We start from the raw sequence: 24,082 nt of genomic DNA, 5'->3' as shown, positions 1-24,082 counted from the left end.
AAAGGTGGGAGGCTCCTTATCTTAGAAAAGGCTATGAAGTACTTGAGCACCATTTCAAAAGCATAACTTATTATTCTTTAATGATTTTCTTGACTGCACTCACCCAGGAGCGTAGCTGCTGGGAAGGCTAAGCAAAGAGAAGCTTTCCTGACAGCTTCTTATGGCTAAAGCTGGTATTTTCCTTTCAAAAATAAATGCAATCAAGAAATGAATTATCTGATAAGAGAAAAAGCAAGCAAAAGATAAGTGTCTCTTCAACCCGCTATGTACAAATGTGGATTATGTCACAGCTCTACTTTCTCCGCCCAAGGTTTAGAGCAGGCAGTGACATCTTCTTTCTGATGCAACTGAAATGATCTTAAGATAGAGGCTGCATTTCAGCAAAAGTACCAGACCTCAAAAGAAGACAGGGCATACCTAGCATCATTTGGAAGTAAGTAAACCAGTGCTGATGGTTTATGTTCTAATAAAATAAAATTGTCCCTAAGAATCACACACAAGAAGGGAAAGCACATTTTAAAAGTTCTTCCCGTCATAATTAATTTAACATTTGTTCAACAATTAATAAGAACCTACTAAGCGCCAGGCTCTTCTAGAAGATCAGAATGCAGCAAAGAGCAAAGTCCACACTCTCGGAAGCTTACTTTTGGTGAAAGACATGGGCAATCAACAATAAATACAGTCATGCACCACATAATGATGTTTAGGTCAACGATGGACCACATATTCAATGGTAGTCCCATAAGATTATAACAGCATATTTTTACTGTACCTTTTCTATATTTAGATATGTTTACATACAAAAATACCATTATGTTACAACCACTAACACCTACGGTATCCAGTACAGTAACTGCTGTCCAGGTTGGTCACCTAGGAGCAATCAGCTATGCCACATAGCCTAGGTGTGTAGTAACCTATAGACTTAGACTTAGGTCTGTCTAAGTACATACACTATGATGTTCACACGACAATGAAGTTGCCTAATGGTGCATTTCTCAAAATGAATCTCAGTTTTTAAGTGATAAATGACTGCATATAAAAGACCTATGCAAGTTTATAAATGACTCTGCACTTGCTTAGCCTAGTTTGTTGTTGTTTTTTTTTTTTTTGGTTAGTGCCACTAAAAAGAGAGAGAGAGAGAGAACTAAATAACACAAGTCCCTAAGAGATGCTGTCATGGTCCCTCCAAACACACTTCTGAGGCTTGTTTGTGGGGCCTGTAAGTGGGGAAAGTGGAATATTTACTCTGCAGCCTCCCCCAGACAGACTTTATGATTCAAGTGAGTGCTTCATGATCTCCCTCATCATGTATATGACAGAATTTACACAGCTCCTGAGGCTGCTAGAGGTGAGGTGACAGGCACTGGAGCTCTGGACACCCAGGAGCAAAGGGAGCAATATCTCTGCTACCCATACCCATCCTCAGGTCCTGTCTTGGGAGGCACAGCCCTAAGCTGACCACACGGTGCAGAGACGGCCAGAGACCCTTGCTGGAGAGCACAGTTTCTCACCAGGGCCTTGAGGCTGGGATGCAGCTCCTGAGGGTAAGCCATGTGCCCTGATACTGTGCTCACCCTGCCCTCTGGGAGAAGCCGGTGGCTCCTGCACAGCCCTGGTTCCAGGGGGCGTAATACAGTCAGGTGAAACGGCTTACTGGAATCCAACCAACTGGACTTCTAAATGAAAACTCCTGTTTTCCAGAGGAGATAGGCCAGTGGGTATCAAACATTTATTTCAAGAAGGCAATTTTCAGGTAGGATGAAACCACTTAGTCTCTACTTAAAAACACTCTTAAGTTTCACTTAAATTGTATTTTGAAAAGCTTGTAAGTGGAAGCTCTTTTAAACAAAATAGCCCACTGAAGGCAGACTGTGAAAACTAGTAGTAGCTGGCAACCTGAACTACTATGACACGTACTTCTGTATTTAGCCATCATATAATACAACATTTAAACCAGTAGCTTGCATCTAAGATTCTGGGAAGAAGCAGCTTTCTCTCTGAGAGAGTGGATATGATTAGCCTCCTGACATGATACCCCCCTGGGTAGAAATGAAGTATGTGGCTTTCTTCCTAATTCGCTTTATGGACTTAAAAGGGCAGAGAAGCAGGGAGCAGGAAACCAAAGAGAAGATGCTTTTCTCTTCCAATGCGGTGCTTCCTCAAGAAATCAGCCAAGAACTATTCAGAGGCTAAAGGAGAAACAAGCCCGGGGATCTCTACGGACGTGGGTGGTTGTGGCACCTAAAGAAGAAATCTCTGTCATTAAACCAGAGGAGGAAAGAACGACGGTGCGGAAAACCACACTGATTAATACTCAAGTGAGAAAGGAACTAAGGTACTAAATCATACCCTAAAGCATCTTTCCTCAAAAGTTTACTGTAGTTCCTGCTTTCCTTAAATCCGGTTGGCTGTATATGTGTGTGGGGGGCGGGGGTGGAGGGGAGTATCATTTCTAAAAAAGGGGACATGTAGAAGGACGCTGCAAACCACACTGAAGACAAGAGCCAAATTCATAACCTGGAGGCACAAAACTGGGCCATTTGCACCATCTTCTAGCAGCGCTGATTAATTATAGACTCAGTTTTTAAATAGCACACGGACCTCACAAAAGCTAAGGTGAAACCCTCAACATACGAAGAGCCAGCAAAGGGGATTCCCCGAAGTGAATGCCTAATTCATTCAATCACTTCTGCTTCCTATAGTTACAGCCTTGTTCCATGAAGGACTGCCCAATATTTTAATACTGAATAAAGAAAGCCAAAAATTGAACCTGCTGACACATTTTTATGATTATTCCACAAACATACTAATTTTAGAAATGCCTGAATGTACAATTAACTGATATTTAACTTAACTGACGAACTTGCCATTAATTAATATTAATGGCAAGTTTATCTGGTCTCTAAAAACTATAGACGTAAGTCTGTAGACTTGGATCCAGCTGTCCTTTACCCTTTATAGCGTTAGTTACACGTCCATCTGCCCCCGATAAAAAAGAAAAAGTTAATCTGAGATTTAGAATCCTTATAGTTCTAGTTAGTAGGTTTAAGTATTTTAGTTAGGAGAGAATGTTGAATTTCATCAAATGCCAGATCAGACTTTGTAATAAACCACCTGCCTGGATGTTGCTTTTTGTTTTCCCCTCGATTTTTTCCATCAGCGCTGCTCTTTCTTTTCCCTACTGATGTACATACACATGCTCCAGGCTCTCCAGCTTAAAAATAAAGACAACTAGGTTCCTGTGTCCCCAGCCCTTGACAGTCAAGCTTTTGTTTTGTTTTGTTTTGTTTTGTTTTAAAAAAAGAAAAAAAAAAAAAAGACAAGAGTCTTGCTCTGGCGCCCAGGCTGGAGTGCAGTGGTGTGATCTCAGCTCACTGCAACCTCTGCTTCCCAGGTTCAAGTGATTCTCCTATCTCAGCCTCTTGAGTAGCTGGGACTACAGGCACATGCCACCACATCCATATTTTTGTATTTTTAGTAGAAATGGGGTTTCACCATGTTGGCCAGGCTGGTCTTGAACTCTTGACCTCAAGTGGTCCACCCACCTCAGACTCCCAAAGTGCTGGGATTACAGGCGTGAGACACTACGCCCAACCAAACAGAATAAAACAGTCAAAAGCTTTTTGAATCTACTTCTTTTAATCGCACTTAATATACAGTTGTCCAAAGAATACTTCTTATGACTTTCTCTCTGGGGCACTGAATCTCTGGGGGATGATCTTAGACAAGTCTCTTAGTGTCTCGTCCCAGAAGTGAGATGGTCACAGTAACCTACACCATAGGGTCTCTGTGAGGACTAAGTGAGTAAATGTGTGTAATTCCGGTAACAGTGCCTGACACATAGCAAGGGCTCTAGAAGTGGCAGCTATGATGATTAGTGTGACTGTTACTGTTGAAATACTGACCTCTTCTGGTTTTCCTAACACCATTATCTCCCAATTTTCTTCTGACTTCTGGGCCCTTTGCAAATTTCCTTGGCGAGCTCCTCATTCTTTATTAGTCCCTTAGATGTTAAGACTCCAAGCACTCCACCCTCAGCCCTGTTTCCCTATACACTTCCCCCTGGTTGCCCTCACCCACATCCAAGGTTTCAGCTACCACCGCATGTCCACGACTCCCAGCTGTTCCCTCTAATGCAGACCCCCTGCTGAGCTCTGGAGTCTGTGCAAAGTGCACGTAGACATCCAAACGCACAGTGAAGGCTACATAAAGCTGCGCTCACTATCTCTCCAAGCTCAGTTATGCATTCAATAAATACCAGTATTTTCTAAGCACCACTCTGCACCAGGCATGCTCCTGCTACGGAACGAACAGGACCTGCCTCTTTTCCATGCATCCTCACTGTCAGGCCTCCATTGACTCTGGCCTCTTTTCTTTTTGGTTACAGCAAAAAGTATAAATAAGAAAATAAAAAGTATCTGTAATTCTAATTCCAGAGGTCATCTAGAAATGTATTTGCTTTGCTTTGCATATTTTTTACATAATTGAGAACATATTACATATATAATTTTGAAAGCCACTTGTTTATCACAAGCATTACAAATTCCCAGATAATTTTTTTTAAGAAACAGGGTCTGGTTCTATTGCCCAGGTTGGAGTGCAGTGGTGCAATCATAGTTCACTGAAGCCTTGACCTCCTGGGATCAAGCCATCCTTAATGGAGGACTCAGCCTCCTGAGTAACTGGAATTATAGGCACAAGCTACCAGGCCCAGCTAATTTCATTTATTTATTTTTGTAGAGATGGGGTCTTACTATGTTGCCCAGGCTGGCCTCGAACTCCTGGGCTCATGTGATCCTCCTGCCTCAGTCTCCCAAAGATTACAGGCATGAGCCACTGCACCTGGTCAGAACATAATTCTCAGCAGCTAATAATATTCCATTATATGGATGTGCCATAACTTTCTCATGGGAATGGTTCTCTCTTGCCTTTGAAATATCAAGTCTGTTTTAGTTTTTTACCTGTTGTAAATAATGAGTGTGAAGGACAAATATACCAAAACATTAACTCTCTGGGTGACAGGACTGTGAGGAATTTCATTTTCTTCTATTAATTACACCTATTTTTTTTTAACTTTCTACTATGAGTCCATATTGCTATAATCAGGGGCTGGGGGAGGGAGGCAAAAAGAGAAGTCCACTATTTAAAACATAATAATATGAAACAAAACAATGTTGCTATATTAACTATGAAAATAATGTTTGTTGATTAAAATATGCTGATTTCCCTAGAATGAATTCCTTTAGAAAATAACCATTGGAGGCTGGGCACGGTGGCTCACACCTGTAATCCCAGCACTTTGGGAGGCCGAGGCAGGAGAAATGCTTGAGCTCCGGAATTTGAGACCAGCCTGGGCAACATAGCAAGACCCTGTCTCTATTTTTTATTTTATTTTACTTTTTGAGATGGAGTCTCACTCTGTCACCTGGTTGGAGTGCAATGGCACAATCTCAGCTCACTGCAACCTCCGCCGCCCAGGTTCAAGTGATTCTCCTGCCTTAGCCTCCCGAGTAGCTGGGATTACAGGCACCCATCACCATGCCCGGCTATTTTCTGTATTTTTAGTAGAGACAGGGTTTCGTCATGTTGGCCAGGTTGGTCTCGAACTCCTGACCTCAGGTGATCTGCTTGCCTTGGCTTCCCAAAGTGCTGGGATTACAGGCGTGAGCCACTGTCCCCAGCCTAGTTTTTAAATACATAAAATTTTATTAAAAAAAAAAAAACCATTAGATGTTTTTGATACACACTGTCAAAGTTCCAGAAAATGCCTACCAATATACACTTTCTTCAGTGTAAATAAGGTATCCATTTTCCACCAGCTTAGTTAGATTTGGGTAAGTTGTAAACTCTTTGTTAGTGTGGTAGGCAAAAAATTGTAATCTTGCAGTTACTAAATTTGCATTTTTAAACCACCAACAATTTTTTTTTCATATTTGAATTAGCCATTATACCTGAGAGACTTCGGAGTGGAGTGGCTAACAGTTAAAGTGCTTGGGTTCAATTTGCAGCTGTGCAACTTATTTGTGTAACTGTGCCTCAATTTCAACACCCATAGAATGGGGCTAAAAGCACATATCTCAACTGTTGCCGTGAGGACTGAATGAATCAATCAATAAATGCAGGACTCTTAGGAAAGGGGTTGGCACATGTTACTCACTCAGTAAATGTCAGCAATGTCGTGGCCACCAGTGATTTTCCTTTTCTGTACATTCTGTGTTCCTGTCCTCTGCCTATTTGTTTATGTATTTATTGAGAGACGAGAGAAGGAGGGGAATGGGGGGGTGGGGAGAACAGGGGGAGAGAGAGAGAGAGAAAGAGAGAGAGATGGTCTCCTTGTGTTGCCCAGGCTGGTGTTGAACTCCTGGGCTCAAGTGAGTCTCCTGTCTCGGCCTGCCAGAGTGCTGGGATTACAGATATGAGCCACCATAGCTGATCCTCTGCCCATTTCTCTATTAGGGTTTTTGTTTTAATGCTACCAAACTTAAAAGTATATATATATTTATTTAAACACTATAGATATTAAACTTTGCCTAGCACATATGTTGTAAACATCAAACATCTTTCTCATTATGTTTGCTTTAAATATTAATACTTTTTACTAGATAGAAGTTTTATATTTTTATATAGTCAAGTCCATCTGCATATTCTTTCATTGCTTTGATGGTTATGATGTCCTTGACCATCCAAAGATCAGATAAATAATTATACATAATCTCTCCTCTAGCTTTTTTTTTTTTTTTTTTTTGAGACCGAGTCTCGCTCTGTCGCCCAGGCTGGAGTGCAGTGGTGCGATCTCAGCTCACTGCAAGCTCTGCCTCCCAGGTTCAAGTGATTCTCCTGCCTCAGCCTCCCGAGTAGCTGGGACTACAGGTGTGTGCCACCACGCCCAGCTAATTTTTGTATTTTCAGTAGAGACGGGGTTTCACCATGTTAGCCAGGATGGTCTCGATCTCCTGACCACGAGGTGATCTGCCTGCCTCGGCCTCCCAAAGTGCTGGGATTACAGGCGTGAGCCACCGCACCCCACCTCTCCTCTAGCTTTTTAAGTGTTTTTGTGTGTCTGTTTTTTGGTAATCAAGTCTTTAATCTACCTGGAGTTTCTGCTGTAGTTACCCAGGTACGTAACATGCTTCCTCACGCAGTCACGCTTGTGAATATGCTGCTCCCCTCTGCCTAGAATGTTTTCATTTCAACTTCTTATGAGCTCTCAAGGCATACTGTCCAAAATACTATGCAACATTTGTTGATTTGTCAGTGAACTTGACAGCCCAGCAAGAGCTATGTCTTCTTCCCTTTTGGTTGCTGATGTTTAGCAGAATGTAGAGTGTGGTATCCCAATCAATAAGGTTAAAGTAAAGAGGCAAAAAATGAAGGACATGACTCTTCGCATCTTCCTTTATCCTCCAGTTTGGCATCAGATAAATGCATATACACAAACACACATGTGAGTGATGGTGCCACCTCCCTCACCACCATCTGGCACTTGGTTCTCTCACCTACTGCTGAATCAGTTGGTGTTCCCTCGGTCTCTCCTGGGTCAGAGCCCAGGAGAACGGGTTTTGTATCCTGCCCATCAACCAGGGTTCTGGCTCTGCAGGCCCGAGTAAAAGACAATTCATTATCTGCTCACTTATTACCTAGCCAAACAGAGTCCTAACAACTGAAAGGATATCTAATATACAATAACTGCTACCTAAGTATCTATCAGTCAAAATATGCCCAAGATTACTCATGACACTACTTTTTAAACTGCAAAATATTGGAAACAACCTATACACCCATACATAGGAAAGCAGGTAAGCAAACTGTATACATGCATGCAACGGAGTAGAGTGCAGCTGTCAAAGAAAAGAAATCTCTATGAAGTCATTTCCAGGATATACTGGAAAAATCAAAATGCAAAAGACTACCTATAGTATGCTACATTTTGTGTTAGAAAGGAGGAGAAATTAGAAAAATGCACATCTATCTGCTCATTTGTACACAAAGAAACAGGAAGGATAAACTACAAGTTAATGAGATTGGAGACCTGCAGGAAAGGATGAGGGAATGGGAATGGGTAGAGAGGGCACATTCACTGAGAATACCCTTTAATACAGTTTCCATTTTTAAAATCATGTTAATGTTTTACATTCTAATTTAAAAAGGTAACAAGTATAAAATAAAAAACAAACAGAAACAAATAAGCCTAATTGTATTCCAATGAATACTACAGTAACACTGAAGGGGGAGAAAAACTAACTCGAGTAACATTTAAACACAGTGTTTTGACTAAATACACTTGGGGTAAAGCCAAAAGGAACCATATATAAATATTGACCTCCACTTAAGAGGTTTGTTTTTCACAATGGCATGAGTTAGTAATTCTGAAACTACTTACTGTGTATTCTAGGGTGTAGCACATAAGTATATTGTGGGTAATGGAAGTCAGGGTTCTCACTGTCAGAGAAAGGAATTACATGGGAAGAGGGAAAGACAGAATACAACCGTATGGTGGCGCAGATCTGGAATGGTCTGAACTCATGAAGGGAGTGTGTGTGTACACACATATGTGTTTATAACACCCATATGTATATGTGCACATACATGGATATAAATATGCATGCTATCCTAGCTCTGTCCTCTGAGAGGGCTAGAAGCAGTGACACCCAAGCAGCAATGGGCACATTTAAGTGATCAGAACTTGGTTTCCTCCATTTTTTTTTTTTTTTTAAACAGATGAAGTCTTGCTTTTTCACCCAGACTGGAGTGCAGTGGTGCAATCTCAGCTCGTTGCAATCTCAGCTCACTGCAACCTCCACCTCCCGGGTTCAAGCAATTCTCTGCCTCAGCCTCCCAAGTAGCTGGGACTACAGGCGCCTGCCACCAAGCCCGGCTCATTTTTGTGTTTTTTTTGTAGAGACAGGGTTTCACCATGTTGGCCAGGCTGGTCTTGAACTCCTGGCCTCAAGAGATCCGCCTGTCTTGGCCTCCCAAAGTGCTGGGATTACAGGCATGAGCCACCGCACCCAGCCCAGATCCTGGTTCCTAACTACTGTTCTCCACCATAAGGAACCAAGGCTTGGGAGAAATGGATGATTCCAGGGCTGGCTTAAGAAAAGGATAAGCTAAATCTGGAACATCATGCTGTGGCAGAAAGGAAGGAAGAATCCACAGGATGGAAGCATGTGGAAAAGGCACAAGAACCCACTTGAAACATTTGCTGCTAAACAAATCTGGGACAATTTGATGTTTGGGGAACATCAAAATCAATCATGGTAATGACAGGTTATAACCTATAGAATAAAATTAAAACCCATAATTATACAAAAAAATTAAATAAATGGGGAAGAAGAAATAATTCTTCCTTCTAGAATGCCAATTAGTAAGTTGTAGAAAGAATGGAATTAGAAAATTACCATTTGGTAATTATCATAGTAATAATTATTTTAGATAAGAGCCATAAGTGAATGGTAAAACTAGGAGGTGAAAATTGGATGAGAATTGATATTTATATAATCCCAAAGTATCTTCTCACCAGATGCTTACTGATTACAAAGCGAAAAATGGTAATTTCACAGTGAAGAAGCCTGGTAGTTACCACCTTAACCCAGTGATGAGACAAATGTATTATCATATGATCCTGATGAAATGCACTGGGAAGGACATACGGTCACTTCTATGGTATTCCTGCCAAAAAATGTACAGCCTAAATCTAATCATGAGGAAACATCAGATAAGCCCAAATTGAGGCACACCATACAAAATAAATGGCCTGTATGCTTAAAAAATATCAAAATCATGGAAAACACGAAGCAAAGCAAAACAAAACAAAAAAGCAGGTACTATTCCAGATTAAAGGAGGCCCCAGGGACATAATTACATACTCCATGTGATCCTGGAGTAGGAGATTTTTCTTTTCCTCCAGAAAGAACATCAGTATAATCTCGCAAAATTTAAAATTTGAACAAATGTGCATAAATTACTTTAATATCTTGATTTTAATAATTTGTACTGTGGCTATATATGAGAGCATCTTTGTAGAAAAACTGCAATATTTAGGGGTAAAGGTGCAACACATCTTCAACTTACTCTCAAATGATTCTGAAAAGAAAATATGAGAGAGAAGAGAAACAAAGGGAGAGATTGAGAATAATAGAGCAGAAAACAGATGTGATAAAATGTGAACATGTGCAACAATGTACGGGAAATTTTGGTATTATTCTTAGAGCTTTTCTCTAAGTCTGAAATTATTTCAAAATTAAAGAAAAAAAATAGTGAGATGGATAAGGCATTGCTGGGCAGCCCCAGCAGCAGAAGCAGTCCAGGGCTTGGGAGGGAGGACTCTGGGCCCCCAGTGCTCAGCAGTGGCTGGGAGAAGAAGAGCTCCTTGCCTTGACGGTGTGAGGCTCTGAAGTAGGAACTGCAAATGTTTTGTGGGCAAGGGAGTTCTCTGAAGTTCTGAGATGTCTGGTGGGGATGGAGGGAGAGAGAGATAGAAAGACTTTACAGACAGAGATGGGGAAGACTTTCAAATTTTCTGACTGAGAAAGGGAATCCTAGAATCCAAGGGGAAGGAATGCGTTCTCAACCAATCCACGATAGTCACTCTCTCCTCCACCCATTCCAATTGTGGGCAAAGAGTCATAAAACCCACTAGGGAGTTTATAACCAGATTGGGAGTTGGTGCCCTTTACTCACTCTGGCCAAACTCTGCAAATGGACTCCTGGGGAGCCTTGCTCTGACAAATCCCAGAGAAGCTGGTCTAGGAAGTGACATACAAATGACTTACTCTGCAAGCAGCACATGGCCCCATGGATGACCATTCCACCTCACTCTGCTGCCCTGAAGAACAGTGTTCAAAACCCTGCATTTGCAGTTCTTTATACAGACAGTCCTTGGCTTACAACTGGTTCAACTTACAACTTACAACTTGGTTCAACTTTACTATGGTATGATCAGTAAAAACCATACTTGATCGTTTCCTGGGCTAGCGATATGTGGTACAACACTCTTACATGAGATATTCAACACTTTATTATAAAATTGGCTTTGTGTTGGACGATTCTGCCCAACTGTAGGGTAATGTAAGTGTTCTGAGCACATTTAAAGTCCAGGCTAAGCTATGACGGTTGGTAGATTAGGTGTATTAAATGTATTTTTAATTTATGATATTTTCACTTTATGATGGGTTTATCAGCCCACAGCCCCACTGTAAGTCTAGGAGCGTGTATATACACACAGTGCATCACATTCCACCCATGTCTGTGGTCAAGTGTGCAAGTGGGCGGCTATATCTTTCTCCCTGCTCGTATCGTGTTTCAGCTTACTAAACTGGCAATTATAAAGATCTACCTGATTTACAACCTCATTTGACTTACTGAAAATACATCCCTGACCAAAAGGCCCCAGGCTCATTTACCAAATAGAAATAAAATAAATTTAACCATTAAAAAGTCCTTTAAAAAACCAGAGCAGATTTTAGAAAACCTGTAACCCTAGTTAGCTTTCTATCCTGGGCTCCAAATTATGAGATCAAAAATGATCATGAGAGGTCATGTGACTCATCCCTACCTTCAAAGGCTGGATTTCAATCATTTTGGAAAGATATTTATCTACTATTACTTTAAGTAACTTCCAAGAGAAGGTGCTATTAATTTCTTCAGCAGCCTACTCTATCTTCCTTAAAACTTTTATAGCCAAGAAATTCTTTTGGTTTTAAATTGAATTTCTATTGGGTTTACACCAGTTCCCATTTTCTTTGAGTGCTATAAAATTCTTCCCCTAGTTTCCCCTTCTCTGAGGGAATAACACCAGTCTCTTCAACTTTATTCAAATCTTTCACTGCACTTCTTAACCCACTCCAGTAGGGGCAATGCTAGGTGTACAGGAAAGAGAAAAGAAAAAACCACACCCTCAGCACTGCTTTGCCTGCTCACATCCTGGTGGACAGCATTCATCACGGTGGCCCGGAGCCACTGAGAAAAGGTTTCAATGTGTTCTGTAGTTTAATAATTCAAGGTAGATTCTAGTAACAGTTTTCACTAAAATGGTTAAAAAAAAGACATAGCATTTGAAGAGAATGTATTTGTTACCCAGATTGTTCTCTTATGTAGAAGGCCTTAGTGCCAGATCATGCTGTACAAATAAGATACTACTGAATTTAGAGCTTGAACTTTTACCTAGTAAGTACCAGTTCCTTCTTAATTTTAGGTAGACAATGATTGTGGACAGCAACCATATCAATTTAGAAATTTAGTTTATATCAATAAAATTTAATTTATATCATCTAATACATATTATTATAAAGGAAACTGTCCTAGTGGATACAGAGAAGTTGGAAGTATGAAACCTCCATCAATAATTATCATAAAAGGGTGAACAGAGTGTAAGTGTGATACCATATAGAATATGGTATAAGATAAAATAAAGGTATGAGATAAAATTCCAGGAGGTGGGATCAAAAAGCAGAGATTCTTGAGCTGGCTCTTAACAATGGGCAGGATTTTGAACAGACGGAGTCTAGGAAAGGACGAGGTGATCATTTCAAGGAAGGGACTGAATAGACAAAAAAATAGAGGTATAGGACCATGCTCAGACTATTTGAGAAAAAGGAGATTAGTAGGTGAAAAAGCCTAAAGGACAGGCTGGAACTAGATGTTGGAAGACGTTAAATATTGAGCTAAGGAGTTTGCCTTATTCTGTAGGCATATAGATATGACCAAACATTTAAGGCTTGAATGGCTGCTATGCATACCAGAAACTATATTTATGAACTACTTATGAATGGTAGCCACACAAAACTAGAGAACAAGATAAATGGTTTTGCCCTCAGAAATGATTACAGCTAGGACTCTATAAAAATAAAAATGGTACACTGCATTTGGTAAGGTGGCCCTCCTTGGGATTACTGGTTTCATGGATAATTAGGTCAGGAAAGTATAGATAAGACTAGGGTAATTAATAAATAACTAAAAATATTATCTAAAAAGAGAAAAATAATCAAAATTCTTCTTTTAAAAGAATCATATTCTTCAATGTCAATAAATCATATAAATCAGTCCAAAACTGCTATTCAGTTATTTTACACTTTAATCAGACCTTAATCTTTTAATACCTAACAACATAGATTTAGATTCACTATATTTCTTCATGGTTTTCTGTAAGCACATTTACATTGTGGTTTTTGCATCTGATGTAGCTGATGAAGATTGTGCAAAGTCCTAAATTTTCCTCCTTTCAGTTAATAATCAGATAAACTGCAATCTGGTAATCAAGAAGCACCTGGTTCCTAGAGACAGGATTTTTTTTTTTTTTTTTTTTTTTGAGACAGAGTCTCTCACTCTGTCACCCAGGCTGGAGTGCAGTGGCACCATCTCGGCTCACTGCAACCTCCACCTCCCGGGTTCAAGTGATTCTCCTGCCTCAGCCTCCCTAGTAGCTGGGAGTACAGGTGTGTGCCACCACATCCAGCTAATTTTTGTATTTTTTAGTAGAGATGGGGTTCACCATGTTGGCCAGGATGGTCTCGATCTCTTGATCTTGTGACCCACCTGCCTTGGCCTCCCAAAGTGCTGGGATTACAGGCATAAGCCACCACGCCCGGCCAGTGACAGATTTTTACATGACGAGAAATGACTATTATCATGGGTTATCTGGTCATCATGTTATCTAGATATTTTGAATTGATTCTCCAAATGTACCCCTAACACAACATTTACACATCCAGTATAATATAAACAAGGAGGAAAAAAAAAACTACCATTTTTAAAAACATTATCCATGTGCATACTTTTATATATTATGCCGGTTTTAACTGAGAAGGTTCAGAAGATATGAGTGCGTATAAGATAAATATTTCTTGGGAAACCTCTAGATACAAACACTGTATTAATTTCCATAATAGAAAAGGGAAATTAACAAAATAAGGTAAGAGTTATTTCTACTAGCAAGGCCCAGGATAAGCTGCCTAGAAAATTATTTTTCTAAATGGAAATATACCTTTTCTGCTTTGTACTGTACAAGATCATAGGCAAAATTTTAGAGAGCTGAAAATCCTTTCAAATAATACTTCCTTTAGCTTTAATCACGAATAATTGCCTCTTTTGGTGCTAATGAGCATGAGCACCACAAAATGGAATGTAATTCTGTCGGTTCATTCAGGGTAATGGCTTTGTGCATGAGGCCTGCTGCCGAGAGATCTAGTCTCAATTTCCTAGAGTACAATCACTGAGCAGCAGTACATTTTTCACTTGAGGAAGATGTTCTAACCTATGTAAATATAAATAGAAAGCCCATTATCTATTGATAAAAACAACAATGCAAGTTAAATAATGTTTTATATTTTACTGTTTCCTGTAACGGCCATCAGCTTCCTGGATCATGAAAGTAAATAAAGTACTTCACTTACTGAAATCAATGAGAAACCGTCCAAATCCTTGCCTTTGGTGCTGGGGCATGATCATTATGCAGGAGACATTATACTTCTGCTGGCAAAGCTTTTCCTGAGGGAAGGAGAAACAGATCAAGTATGTCAGAGCCCTGCTGAAGTGGGCAATTCCCTGCACCTGCCACTGTCCTTATAAAACTGTCCACTAAAGAAAGCCAATGGGTTAGGTCAGGATCAAGCAGAAAAATCCTACTATATTAATCAATCAAACTATCAACTAACAACAAACCATCGACTCTGACATGCCTCTCAACTACATCTTTATTCTTGAAAGTCAGTGCCATAAAATATGCATAAAGAATCCAAGGAAATATATGAACCAAATAAAACAGAATATAGACAGTATAAAAGAAATGCTTTCCTTGCTCAAATAACTTCAGAGATAGAGAAAATAACATCCCAGGGAGTCACCCAGTGGAGTAAGTTAGGATTTAGCTGGCTATCTTGCTAAATATAATAATAATCTACAACTCTGCAACAGCAATCTGTCTTCTGCCTTTGGGCAAATGTCCCAGTGAAACTAAAACAGTATCTGTGTGGGTAGATGTGCACACATATATTTCTCCTATGAATAAAAAGTCAATGTAAAAAGCTAGAGAAATAATCTGCATTTCAAACCAGGAAAACAAAATAAAATGAAACAAAAAGACAACAACAAGAAACCCTGAAGCCTCCAAACAAAGGTTAGACCAAAATATTACCAACAGTTTGAAACCAGGAGGAAGACTGGGTAGAACATGGTAAGAAACAGCTCTTACAGTTAAAGAAGAATTTGCAACTTTCATGGGATGTGGCATCAGGGCAGTATTTTTTTATTCAGAGTACACAGAAGTTGCCAAAACCTACACAGAGATCTGGAAAAGGCTTTTGAGGTCGTGGATGCTCTGGCCAAATATAAACCACAAATAAGACTGACCACAAATGGTACAGACCACACCAAAGAATTACTTCAGAACACCCAGATCTTTAATGAACCAATTTGAAAGATCACAGGAGATGGTTGTGGAAAAAACCCTACAGGGCAGAATTGAAGATTTCTTTGTGAAAAAGATGTACTCCCAACTTTTGCACATTTGTAGTTGTCTATGGAGCCTCTAAAAAATGAGGAGGAATCAATGTGTGTCAGTTTTTCTAAGAAGATGAATTGTCCCTCACAGGATGTGCACATCAATGGCAAAGGTTCAAGTAATTCGTCTGTTTTGCAAAGTTAGACAAATGGGTCACTCTCTCTAAAAAGAAATGTACTCTGGGTTAAGAGAATTCATCCTTGATACCATTCCTTGCTTTGTCCAGAACCATTTCCACCTTTCGGAGTTTTTTGAGATCCAATATAGTAGTGATCCTTCTTCCCCTCCGTGCAGCTTAACATGTTACTACAGCTAAATTCTAAGCTATGAATAAAATAACTAATCCTTCTTTCCTTTCTGTTTACAGCCATCTATTATGTGCTTGGAAAGTCATATGCATGTAACAATTTGCACTGAACCTTTTCAGGTCATTCCAGCCCTTCTCTGGCTATCCTTGAACTGTAGTTCTAATAACCTCTAGAATGTGGTTCAAGAATAGCCCCAAAGGGCCAGAGTCCTCTAGATTCCAGCTGACACATGAGAATACGGTTTAGTTTCATCTAGTCTTTTTTTTTTTGAGATGGAGTCTTGCTGTTGCCAGGCTGGAGTGCAGTGGTGCAATCTCAGCTCACTGCAACCTCCGCCTCCTGGGTTCAAGGGATTCTCCTGTCTCGGCCTCCAGAGTAGCTGGGATTACAGGGTGCCACAATGCCCAGCTAATTTTTGTATTCTTAGTAGAGACGGGGTTTCACCATGTTGGCCAGGATGGTCTCTCGATCTCTTGACCTCGTGATCCGCCCACCTCGGCCTCATCTAGTCTTTTAACATGCTTATTTTTTAGATTAATTTTTATTTCACTATACTGCCAAGGCATATTAGTATTCCAGAATAGTAGGAAATAACAGCAGCTGCTGCCATGCTATAGAAGAAACTATGAGAAAAGTTGAGCTAGTTCTGAGTAAAATGTTGGGTACCCTGGCAGGAAGAGAGGCAGAAATTCAAACTTCAAGAATCACCACCAACTCTACACATGGCTGCTACTCAGCAGCCAACACAAGACCCAGGAGCGGGATGGTCAGTGCAGCACGAGGAAGGTGGGCACCGTTAAGCCTATGTTTAAATCCACAGACAATGAAAGAAACACCATTTTCTAACAGCAAGGACGCAACCACTATTCTTTTTAAGTTTCTGGAGAAGAATGATCTTGACAAACCTACATAAAAGGTAAGGTGTTTTATTTATTAATCATATAGATTTCCTATTTATTGTTTTATTCAGTGTTAATTCTCTATCATCTTTTGAATTTGTAATGTGCAAATTAACTTTCTTCTTTTTCATTTTAAAGCTTTACCAAATATGTGGATTAAAACACTGAGATAGTTTTCCATGAATGCTGTTACTTATTTTTGTTTATGATCTTTGGGTTGATTCTTAAATTTAGGATAGCTATAGTTTGCAAGTACCTTCACATATATTCTATCTTTTGAAACTTCATTAAAATGGCACTTCTATAAAGCATCCCATTTACATTGTGCAAGAGCAGATTCATTAAAATTCATGTATCACCTAATATAAAAAAATATCATAAGTAAGAGAGTTTGGACCTTCTATCTAAAAGTCTCATAATTATTGTCTCTATTTATGTACCATCCTGGTACATTTAACTATTTCCTAGGTACCTCAGAAAAGTTAAGGTCATTACCTGGTAAATATCTCCAAACTCAGTTTTCCTTTATTGCAAAGGAGTTATTGTTTCTTAGAAGCCTTTGAGCAAAAGAATGTGAGTGAACTGCTCTGAACCAGTGAAAAGGACAAGCTATATCCGTCCCCTCAATATGTCGATTGTTTTCCCTACTCTAACAGCCAGAGATACTTAGGCTTTCTTTGTTCTTGTTTTGTTTTGTTTTGTTTTGTTTTTGAGATGGAGTCTCGCTCTGTTGCCAGGCTGGAGTGCAGTGGCGCGATCTCGGCTCACTGCAACCTCCGCCTCCCAGGTTCAAGCAATTCTCCTGCCTCAGCCTCCCAAGTAGCTGGGACTACAGGCGTGCACCACCAGGCCCAGCTAATTTCTTGCATTTTTAGTAGAGATGGGGTTTCACCATGTTGGCCAGGATGGTCTCTATCTCTTGACCTCATGATCCGCCCACCCCGGCCTCCCAAAGTCCTGGGATTACAGGCGTAAGCCACTGAGCCCAGCTGATACTTAGGCTTTCTAAAGGTGAGATTGCTTTAGAACTTAAAACCATAGCACAGAGAATAAGAGACAAAAGTGTAAAACCAGTCATTTTATCAGCTTGACTGTCCAAATGCCAGCGTCCTAACTCACTGAGATACTGTTGACCACAGAGGGAAGGCAACAAGGAGAAAGGAGAATTCTCTCTTAAATGCTACACTAAACTGAAACCTTCATGTTGACACCACTTAAAGGGAAAACGGAAATAAGCTAAACACTGAGAAAATCAAAGACGCTAAGTGGTCCACAAGGCAGCAATTAGAGTGTCATCAAGGCGGCACACAGTGCTGAGGTCCTTTACACACTTACTAGGCACCATGTTTTTTGTTTTCATCTTTTAAAATGAGCTCTGAACAAGAACCTGAGCTTTTCAAAAACACATGTCACTTATTCAAATTATAGTAATGAAAAAGCCCTGTTCAAAGAATTGGGCTCTACCAAAAACATTTTGAAAAAGAAAATGAAGGTCATGCTGGCTCTTGTTTTACCTTAGAGAAGTATCCAACCAGATGACAGCCCTTTTCATCATTTTTTGTAAGGACATAAAAAAGGAATGGCTCGACATCATAATACAACGTTTTGTGGTCCAGGAAGAGCTTGGCTAACAAGCAAAGGTTTTGGCAATAAATTTTGCTCATATTCCCATCAACCTAGCAAAAAGAAACAGACAACATTATTTAACATAAAAATACTGCACCATATAAAATTGTTTCTTCTACATAGTATTTCAGAAAGTACATCATTTTATTTCCAAATCCTAAACTGAGAGATTAAAACACTCTATTAAGCAAGTACAGCTTTAACCAGAAAACAGCTGTCACTGGCAAATCAGAATTCCACATTTTCTCTTAAATTAGGGTACATTTAAGGTAGTTAAAATTTCTCTTTAAGCTACCAAAGAAGGGCCAAACCACTAGTAAAGGAGTAATTTTTACTTGTAATTTATTCTGAGCTAAAAATGATCAGGCATGTCCTCTCTATCTGAACTGAATAAATCTGTATTAAGGAAATATAAACAGATCAAAATACTTCTCAAGTAAGTTAAACTTTATGTTGTTTCAAAAGGGTTTCTCATAAAACTAAAATAAATGAACTGTATTATTCTGATTCCTCAGAAGTGTGGATTAGCAAAGAGGTTTCCATTTTGGTTTTATCCCAAGCATCATCTTAAATATAATTGGAAAAGATAAAATATCTATGTTGGGAATACTTACAGAGAAAGTGATATGAATTTCAACCTACAATAAGCACTATGATTACAGTCTACTTCTCTTCAAAATAAAAGAATCAAGCTGTGATACTGATGGCTATAGACAGGAGGCTAGGCACAGATGCCAATTTCTTTGATCAAATGTAGTTACTCTTTGAAAATAGAAAACACAGCAGATTCAAGAAGAATTTCCCTAGCACTTTTCTTAAGGGAAATGGATATTTGCTAACCAGAGCTCTGAAACAATGAACTTGACCATTCTCAGGTCTCCTGTGGACCATACGGGTTCTCATCTTGCACAAATTATTTTTAGATTTCATATAACTATTTCCCTCGGATGGAACCTAGGTCCCATACACAGCAACACAATCAAATATGGGCAATGGGCACAGAGGATACAATTCTCCCTTTAATTAAAGGAAGTTTACATGTATTTGAGAGTATGGCCCTTTTGGAAATGGTAGTATATTACAAAAAGGAAAGATGGAGATATACATAACTGTGAACCAGAAAAATACAGAGATGACAGTGCTGAAGAAAATTCTGATCGGTTGTGAAAAGTGCAAGAGGAATAAAGAAAGGGAAGGCCAGAAAATCGTAATGTGTGATTATTCCTCCTTTATTTTATAAGTTTTGTAGGAAACTGCTAGGAGAAAAGTTGCCCAAATGTTATACTCTATTAACTCAGATTCTAGAATAGGGACCTCGGTACTTATCAAATCCAACTCCTTATTCGTATAAGTGAATTTTACATACATGCTTCTGATGTCTCCCCTCTCATCTCTGGATGGTCCAAAAGCACCTGCCCTGAAAGAACAGCCCATTCTTACCATCCTAACAAGACTGATTCCCTTGCCCCTGAGAAGACGTTCCATGGATTTATGAGAGCTTCAATCCCAGTGCTGACTCATGCTGATTTATGAAATAATTACTTAAGGCCAACAATGTGTTTTGAGCTTTGAGAAACAATGTTTTGGTTGGAAGAAAAGATCTAAGGCATCAAGGAAGGAGCCAATAGGAAAGCTGAACTTGTGACATTAGCTAAGCTTCAACTGTGAGCAGCTCTGTCACCTCAGCTGGCTGGGGCTGGCAGGATAGCATACCAACAGGAAGGTCAGGCAACGTGTATTCAGCCTTCCTTCTAGCCCACTGGTTCTTACTGGGGGTGATTCTGCCCCCCCAGGGGATGTTTGGCTACGTCTGGAGACATTTTTGGTTGGTACAACTGGAGGGGGTGGTGGTGCTACTGGCATCCAATTAGCAGAGGCCAGAGATGCTGCTAAACATCCTACACTGTATAGCATAGCCCCTACAACAAAGAACTAACCAGCTTGAAACGTCAAAAGTGCCCAGATTGAGAAACCCTATGCCTAGCCTTTAGTAAGAACTAATATATCACCTAATCTTCCCAGCAACAATACCCTTCTTCCTCCAAGCTTACCGAAAGAGCTGATAGAAAAGAGAAAGCTTTAAAAAAATCATAAGACACAACTGGAGTTTCCCATGTTCTCTGATCAGTCTTGGGGAAAAACTAGTGGGCCCAGACCTGTCTGAGAAGGAGCCTGGTCCATGTGAGAAACCTACAACCTTCCCTTTATTTAATAGGATGGCAAGACACTGCAGGCCAGAAATAAAGAGAACTGTAAGGCAGAATAATAAGTTTCAGCCTGAACAATTCAGAAAAAGAAAATCCAGAAGTGAAACTATATTCCAGAGAAAGAGGACATCACGTTTGCTGTACAAGGTAGGCTTGTTTCAAGCACCTAGGAATGAGCACCAATGCACACCACAATGGGTCACAGAGGAGAAAATGCAGCAGACAACAGAAGCGTGCAAGTGGAGGGAAGAGCATAAAGGAGAAACGTGAAAAGCCCTGCAGACAGACAGTAACCTGTGAGAAAGGCATGGTCCCCTCAAGGTGAAACTGACTCAGCTTAACTGAATCCCTGAAACTGACAACAGATACATAATTAAACAATGCAACTATATAGAGGCAAAGGCCTGCTATTAAATCAATTCTGGAAATACAAAATGTCTTCAAGAAACCCACAATGACAGACATATGGCCACAAGGGGTTCCTGTGAACAGCAGAGTTTTTCAGGGGTGGCCATCTACCCAGATGGGAGGGAGTCCCAACATCTGCTAGGGTCTCACCAAAAGGATTATCCACACTGCCAAGAAGTGGATGGAAACACAGGTGGTTGTGTATTGAGGAGATATGTACAGCTGCTCAATTCCCTGGAAGAGTGAGCACCTGCCAGACATTGGCTGGAGCTGCTGAACAAAGCTCATTTCTCCTGCCAAAGAAAGTAGAATTTACAAAGAGCTGAGGAGATCGTAAATTCATGGTGAATATATCTAGTGTAGACAGGGATTTTGGGGAAGACAAAAATGTTAATGTGATGAAGTAGGGATTCTTCATCAGTCTAAATGGTTGCTTAATATGGTTAGATAAACATTCCAAAACATGGAGATGTTTTAAAGGGCAGTCTGAATTTCAGTGCCAAAATTAAGTATACTTTGTACCTTCTAAACACAAATCAGCACATAGTCAACAATTAGGAGTACTAGATTTCAAAAAGCTGAATTTTTTTATTTACACGGGCTTACCTCAAATACTGAAAGGTCTTTCCTTCGGTAAATTTCATTTGCTGGAGGATGAAACCATCCACACTTCTTGGAGTGTCTTAGCAAAATATTTTTACTTTTCATATATTTAAGACAGAATTCACACAGGTAAAGCTTTGGTAATCTGTTAAAGTTTAAAAATCATAGAATCTATCAGATAGATTATACTGTTGGGGGGGAAGATTAAATATTGTTCAATTTTCTCTACATCATAAAAAGGCTGTATAATAACATTGGAGGCTGGGTGCAGTGGCTCACACCTGTAATCCCAGCACTTTGGGAGGTTAAGGCAGGCAGATCACCTGAGATCAGGAGTTTGAGACCAGCCTGGCCAACATGGTGAAACCTCATCACTACTAAAAATGCAAAAATTAGCTGGGCGTGGTGGCACATGCCTGTGGTCCCAGCTATTTGGGAGGCTGAGGCAGGAAGATCGCTTAAGCCCATGAGGCGGAGGTTGCAGTGAATCGAGATTGCACCACTGCACTCCAGCCTGGGCAACAGAGTGAGACACCGTCAAAAAAATAAAGAAAGACAGGAAAGAAAGGAAAGAAAGGAAGAAAGGAAGGAAGGAAGGAAGGAAGGAAGGAAGGAAGGAAGAAAGAGAGAGAGAAAGAAAGAAAGCCAATAGTAAAGACAGAATGTAAAAACAACCATACATTATTTTTTAATATAATCCATAATATGTGCTCCCTTTACTTTGTGAACAAATAATTTGTTTCCTTAAAAATATCCTATATAAAGAAAGCTTTACAGATGTGGAACCACCACCCTAAAAAATCAACTTAATAAGGATATCATCCTGTCAAGGGACTAAGCATATTTTTCAAAATTCACATTTACTATCTTATTTCCAATTATATATGGTTAGTGGTATAGATATAATATCTTACTCAGAAGTGAATTTATTATTTTAAACAATCTGCATACATATGAGGCTGAAAAGTCCTCAAACTTAGTTGTTACCATTTTCACCTCTGGAAGAGGTAACTTTAAAGTTATTATCAGAGATTTATATATGGTCTAAATGCAGTAAATAGCACGGCTGAAAATCAAAAGACCTAATTTGTTTTCTACCAATTCCACTGTTACTTTGAGTAAAAGACAAACACCTGTCTTCCCTGCTGACTTTTTCTCCACCTTAAAAATCAGAACACTTTTTATTTCCATATCTTAATGAACATGGCTGGTATTTTTATTTCCATATCTTAATGAACATGGCTGGTATTTATAAGAAAATGTTTAGAAGCACTTGCAAGGTCTTTGGAGTATAAGAATGGGGAAAAAGGTTTTCAAGAGAGAGGCAGACACAGGTGAGACTACTTTCAAATCTTGCACTTATGTACAAATTTTATTCAAATCTTTCAGAGCACATGGCTTATCATTACCTATGCAAATTAAAGCTCATAGTCTTTTAAAATTGTTCAAGAACACACAACCAAATGGTAAAAGGAAGGAGAAACCAAAATTCTTGACTCTTACTTTGTCACTTAACTTTTAGAAAACACTTAGCATTTTCTCCAGTTACGTGATTGGCCAGACACTCACACGCTAACGAAAAAAAATAAGATCTATTCTATAAGAAAATCAAGTTTATAAATACTGAAAACTTTGCAGACTAAAAAATTTTTGAAGATACTAGTAAAGTGTACCCTGACATACTTTATGGAAGACATCTATTCTCAATGTACCCATTTTGGGATATATTCGTTCACAGGCTAATCTTGAGTTCAAGACAAACAAAAACTTGGATACCATTATTTTCTCCTTTTTATTTTTTATTTTTTGAGATGGGATCTTGGTCTGTCACCTGAGCTGGAGTGCAGTAGTGAAATCTCGGCTTACTGCAACCTCCACCTCCTGGGTTCCAGTGATTCTCCTGCCTCAGCCTCCCGAGTAGCTGGGATTACAGGCATGTCCTATCACGTCTGGCTAATTTTTGTATTTTTAGTAGAGATGGGGTTTTGCCATGTTGGCCAGGCTGGTCTTGCACACCTAACCTCAGGTGATCCACCCACCTTGGCCTCCCAAAGTGATGGGATTACAGGAGTGAGTCACCGGGCCTGGCCTTCTCTTCAAAGTCACAAATGTTCTAAAGTAAAAATTTGGGGAAGGGTCTCTTAAGACTACCCATTCCCACTTACTTTCTCCCATTTTTCCTTCTTTTGCTAAATTTCTATTAAAAACTTGAAAATAAAATGCCAGAAATCAGAGATAAAAGTAACAGGCCTAATTAAAAAATATAAAAGACAACTGGAGAAGAAAGTCTACCCAATAATTCACCATGGCAAATTTCTTTTTTTTTTTTAATTTGGTTTCATACAAAACCAACATTTCCCCAATTAACCAAGGAAAGAAAGCACAATCTAGAAGCTAAATGGCAAAATTTATAATGCCCATGTAACTAAGGAGCATAAGGAATTTACCGAGAACAAGGAATACTATAAAAAGGTGCTGGCAAAAGCAATAGTTCAGGAAGCACTTGGCATTGACTACCAAAATTTATTTCCT

The 24,082-nt window shown here is 39.6% G+C and overlaps 1 protein-coding gene across 16 annotated transcripts in view; it reads right to left on the bottom strand.

The window, feature by feature from the left end:
- Positions 1 to 24,082, bottom strand: part of KAT6B (lysine acetyltransferase 6B) — a 207,005-nt gene that overhangs the window by 29,120 nt on the left and 153,803 nt on the right. For all 16 annotated transcript variants that reach the window (XM_063607772.1, XM_063607769.1, XM_014346493.5 and 13 more), the window contains 3 exons: positions 21,554 to 21,695; positions 18,221 to 18,382; positions 14,394 to 14,487 (listed from right to left, as the gene is read on the bottom strand). In XM_063607772.1, the coding sequence (XP_063463842.1) occupies positions 14,394 to 14,487; positions 18,221 to 18,382; positions 21,554 to 21,695 (398 nt within the window). The remainder of the gene's footprint in view (positions 1 to 14,393; positions 14,488 to 18,220; positions 18,383 to 21,553; positions 21,696 to 24,082) is intronic.

Source organism: Pan paniscus, chromosome 8, assembly GCF_029289425.2.
Source record: "Pan paniscus chromosome 8, NHGRI_mPanPan1-v2.0_pri, whole genome shotgun sequence".
NCBI classification, from domain to species: Eukaryota; Metazoa; Chordata; class Mammalia; order Primates; family Hominidae; genus Pan; species Pan paniscus.
This window is presented reverse-complemented; position numbering and strand designations above follow the sequence as displayed.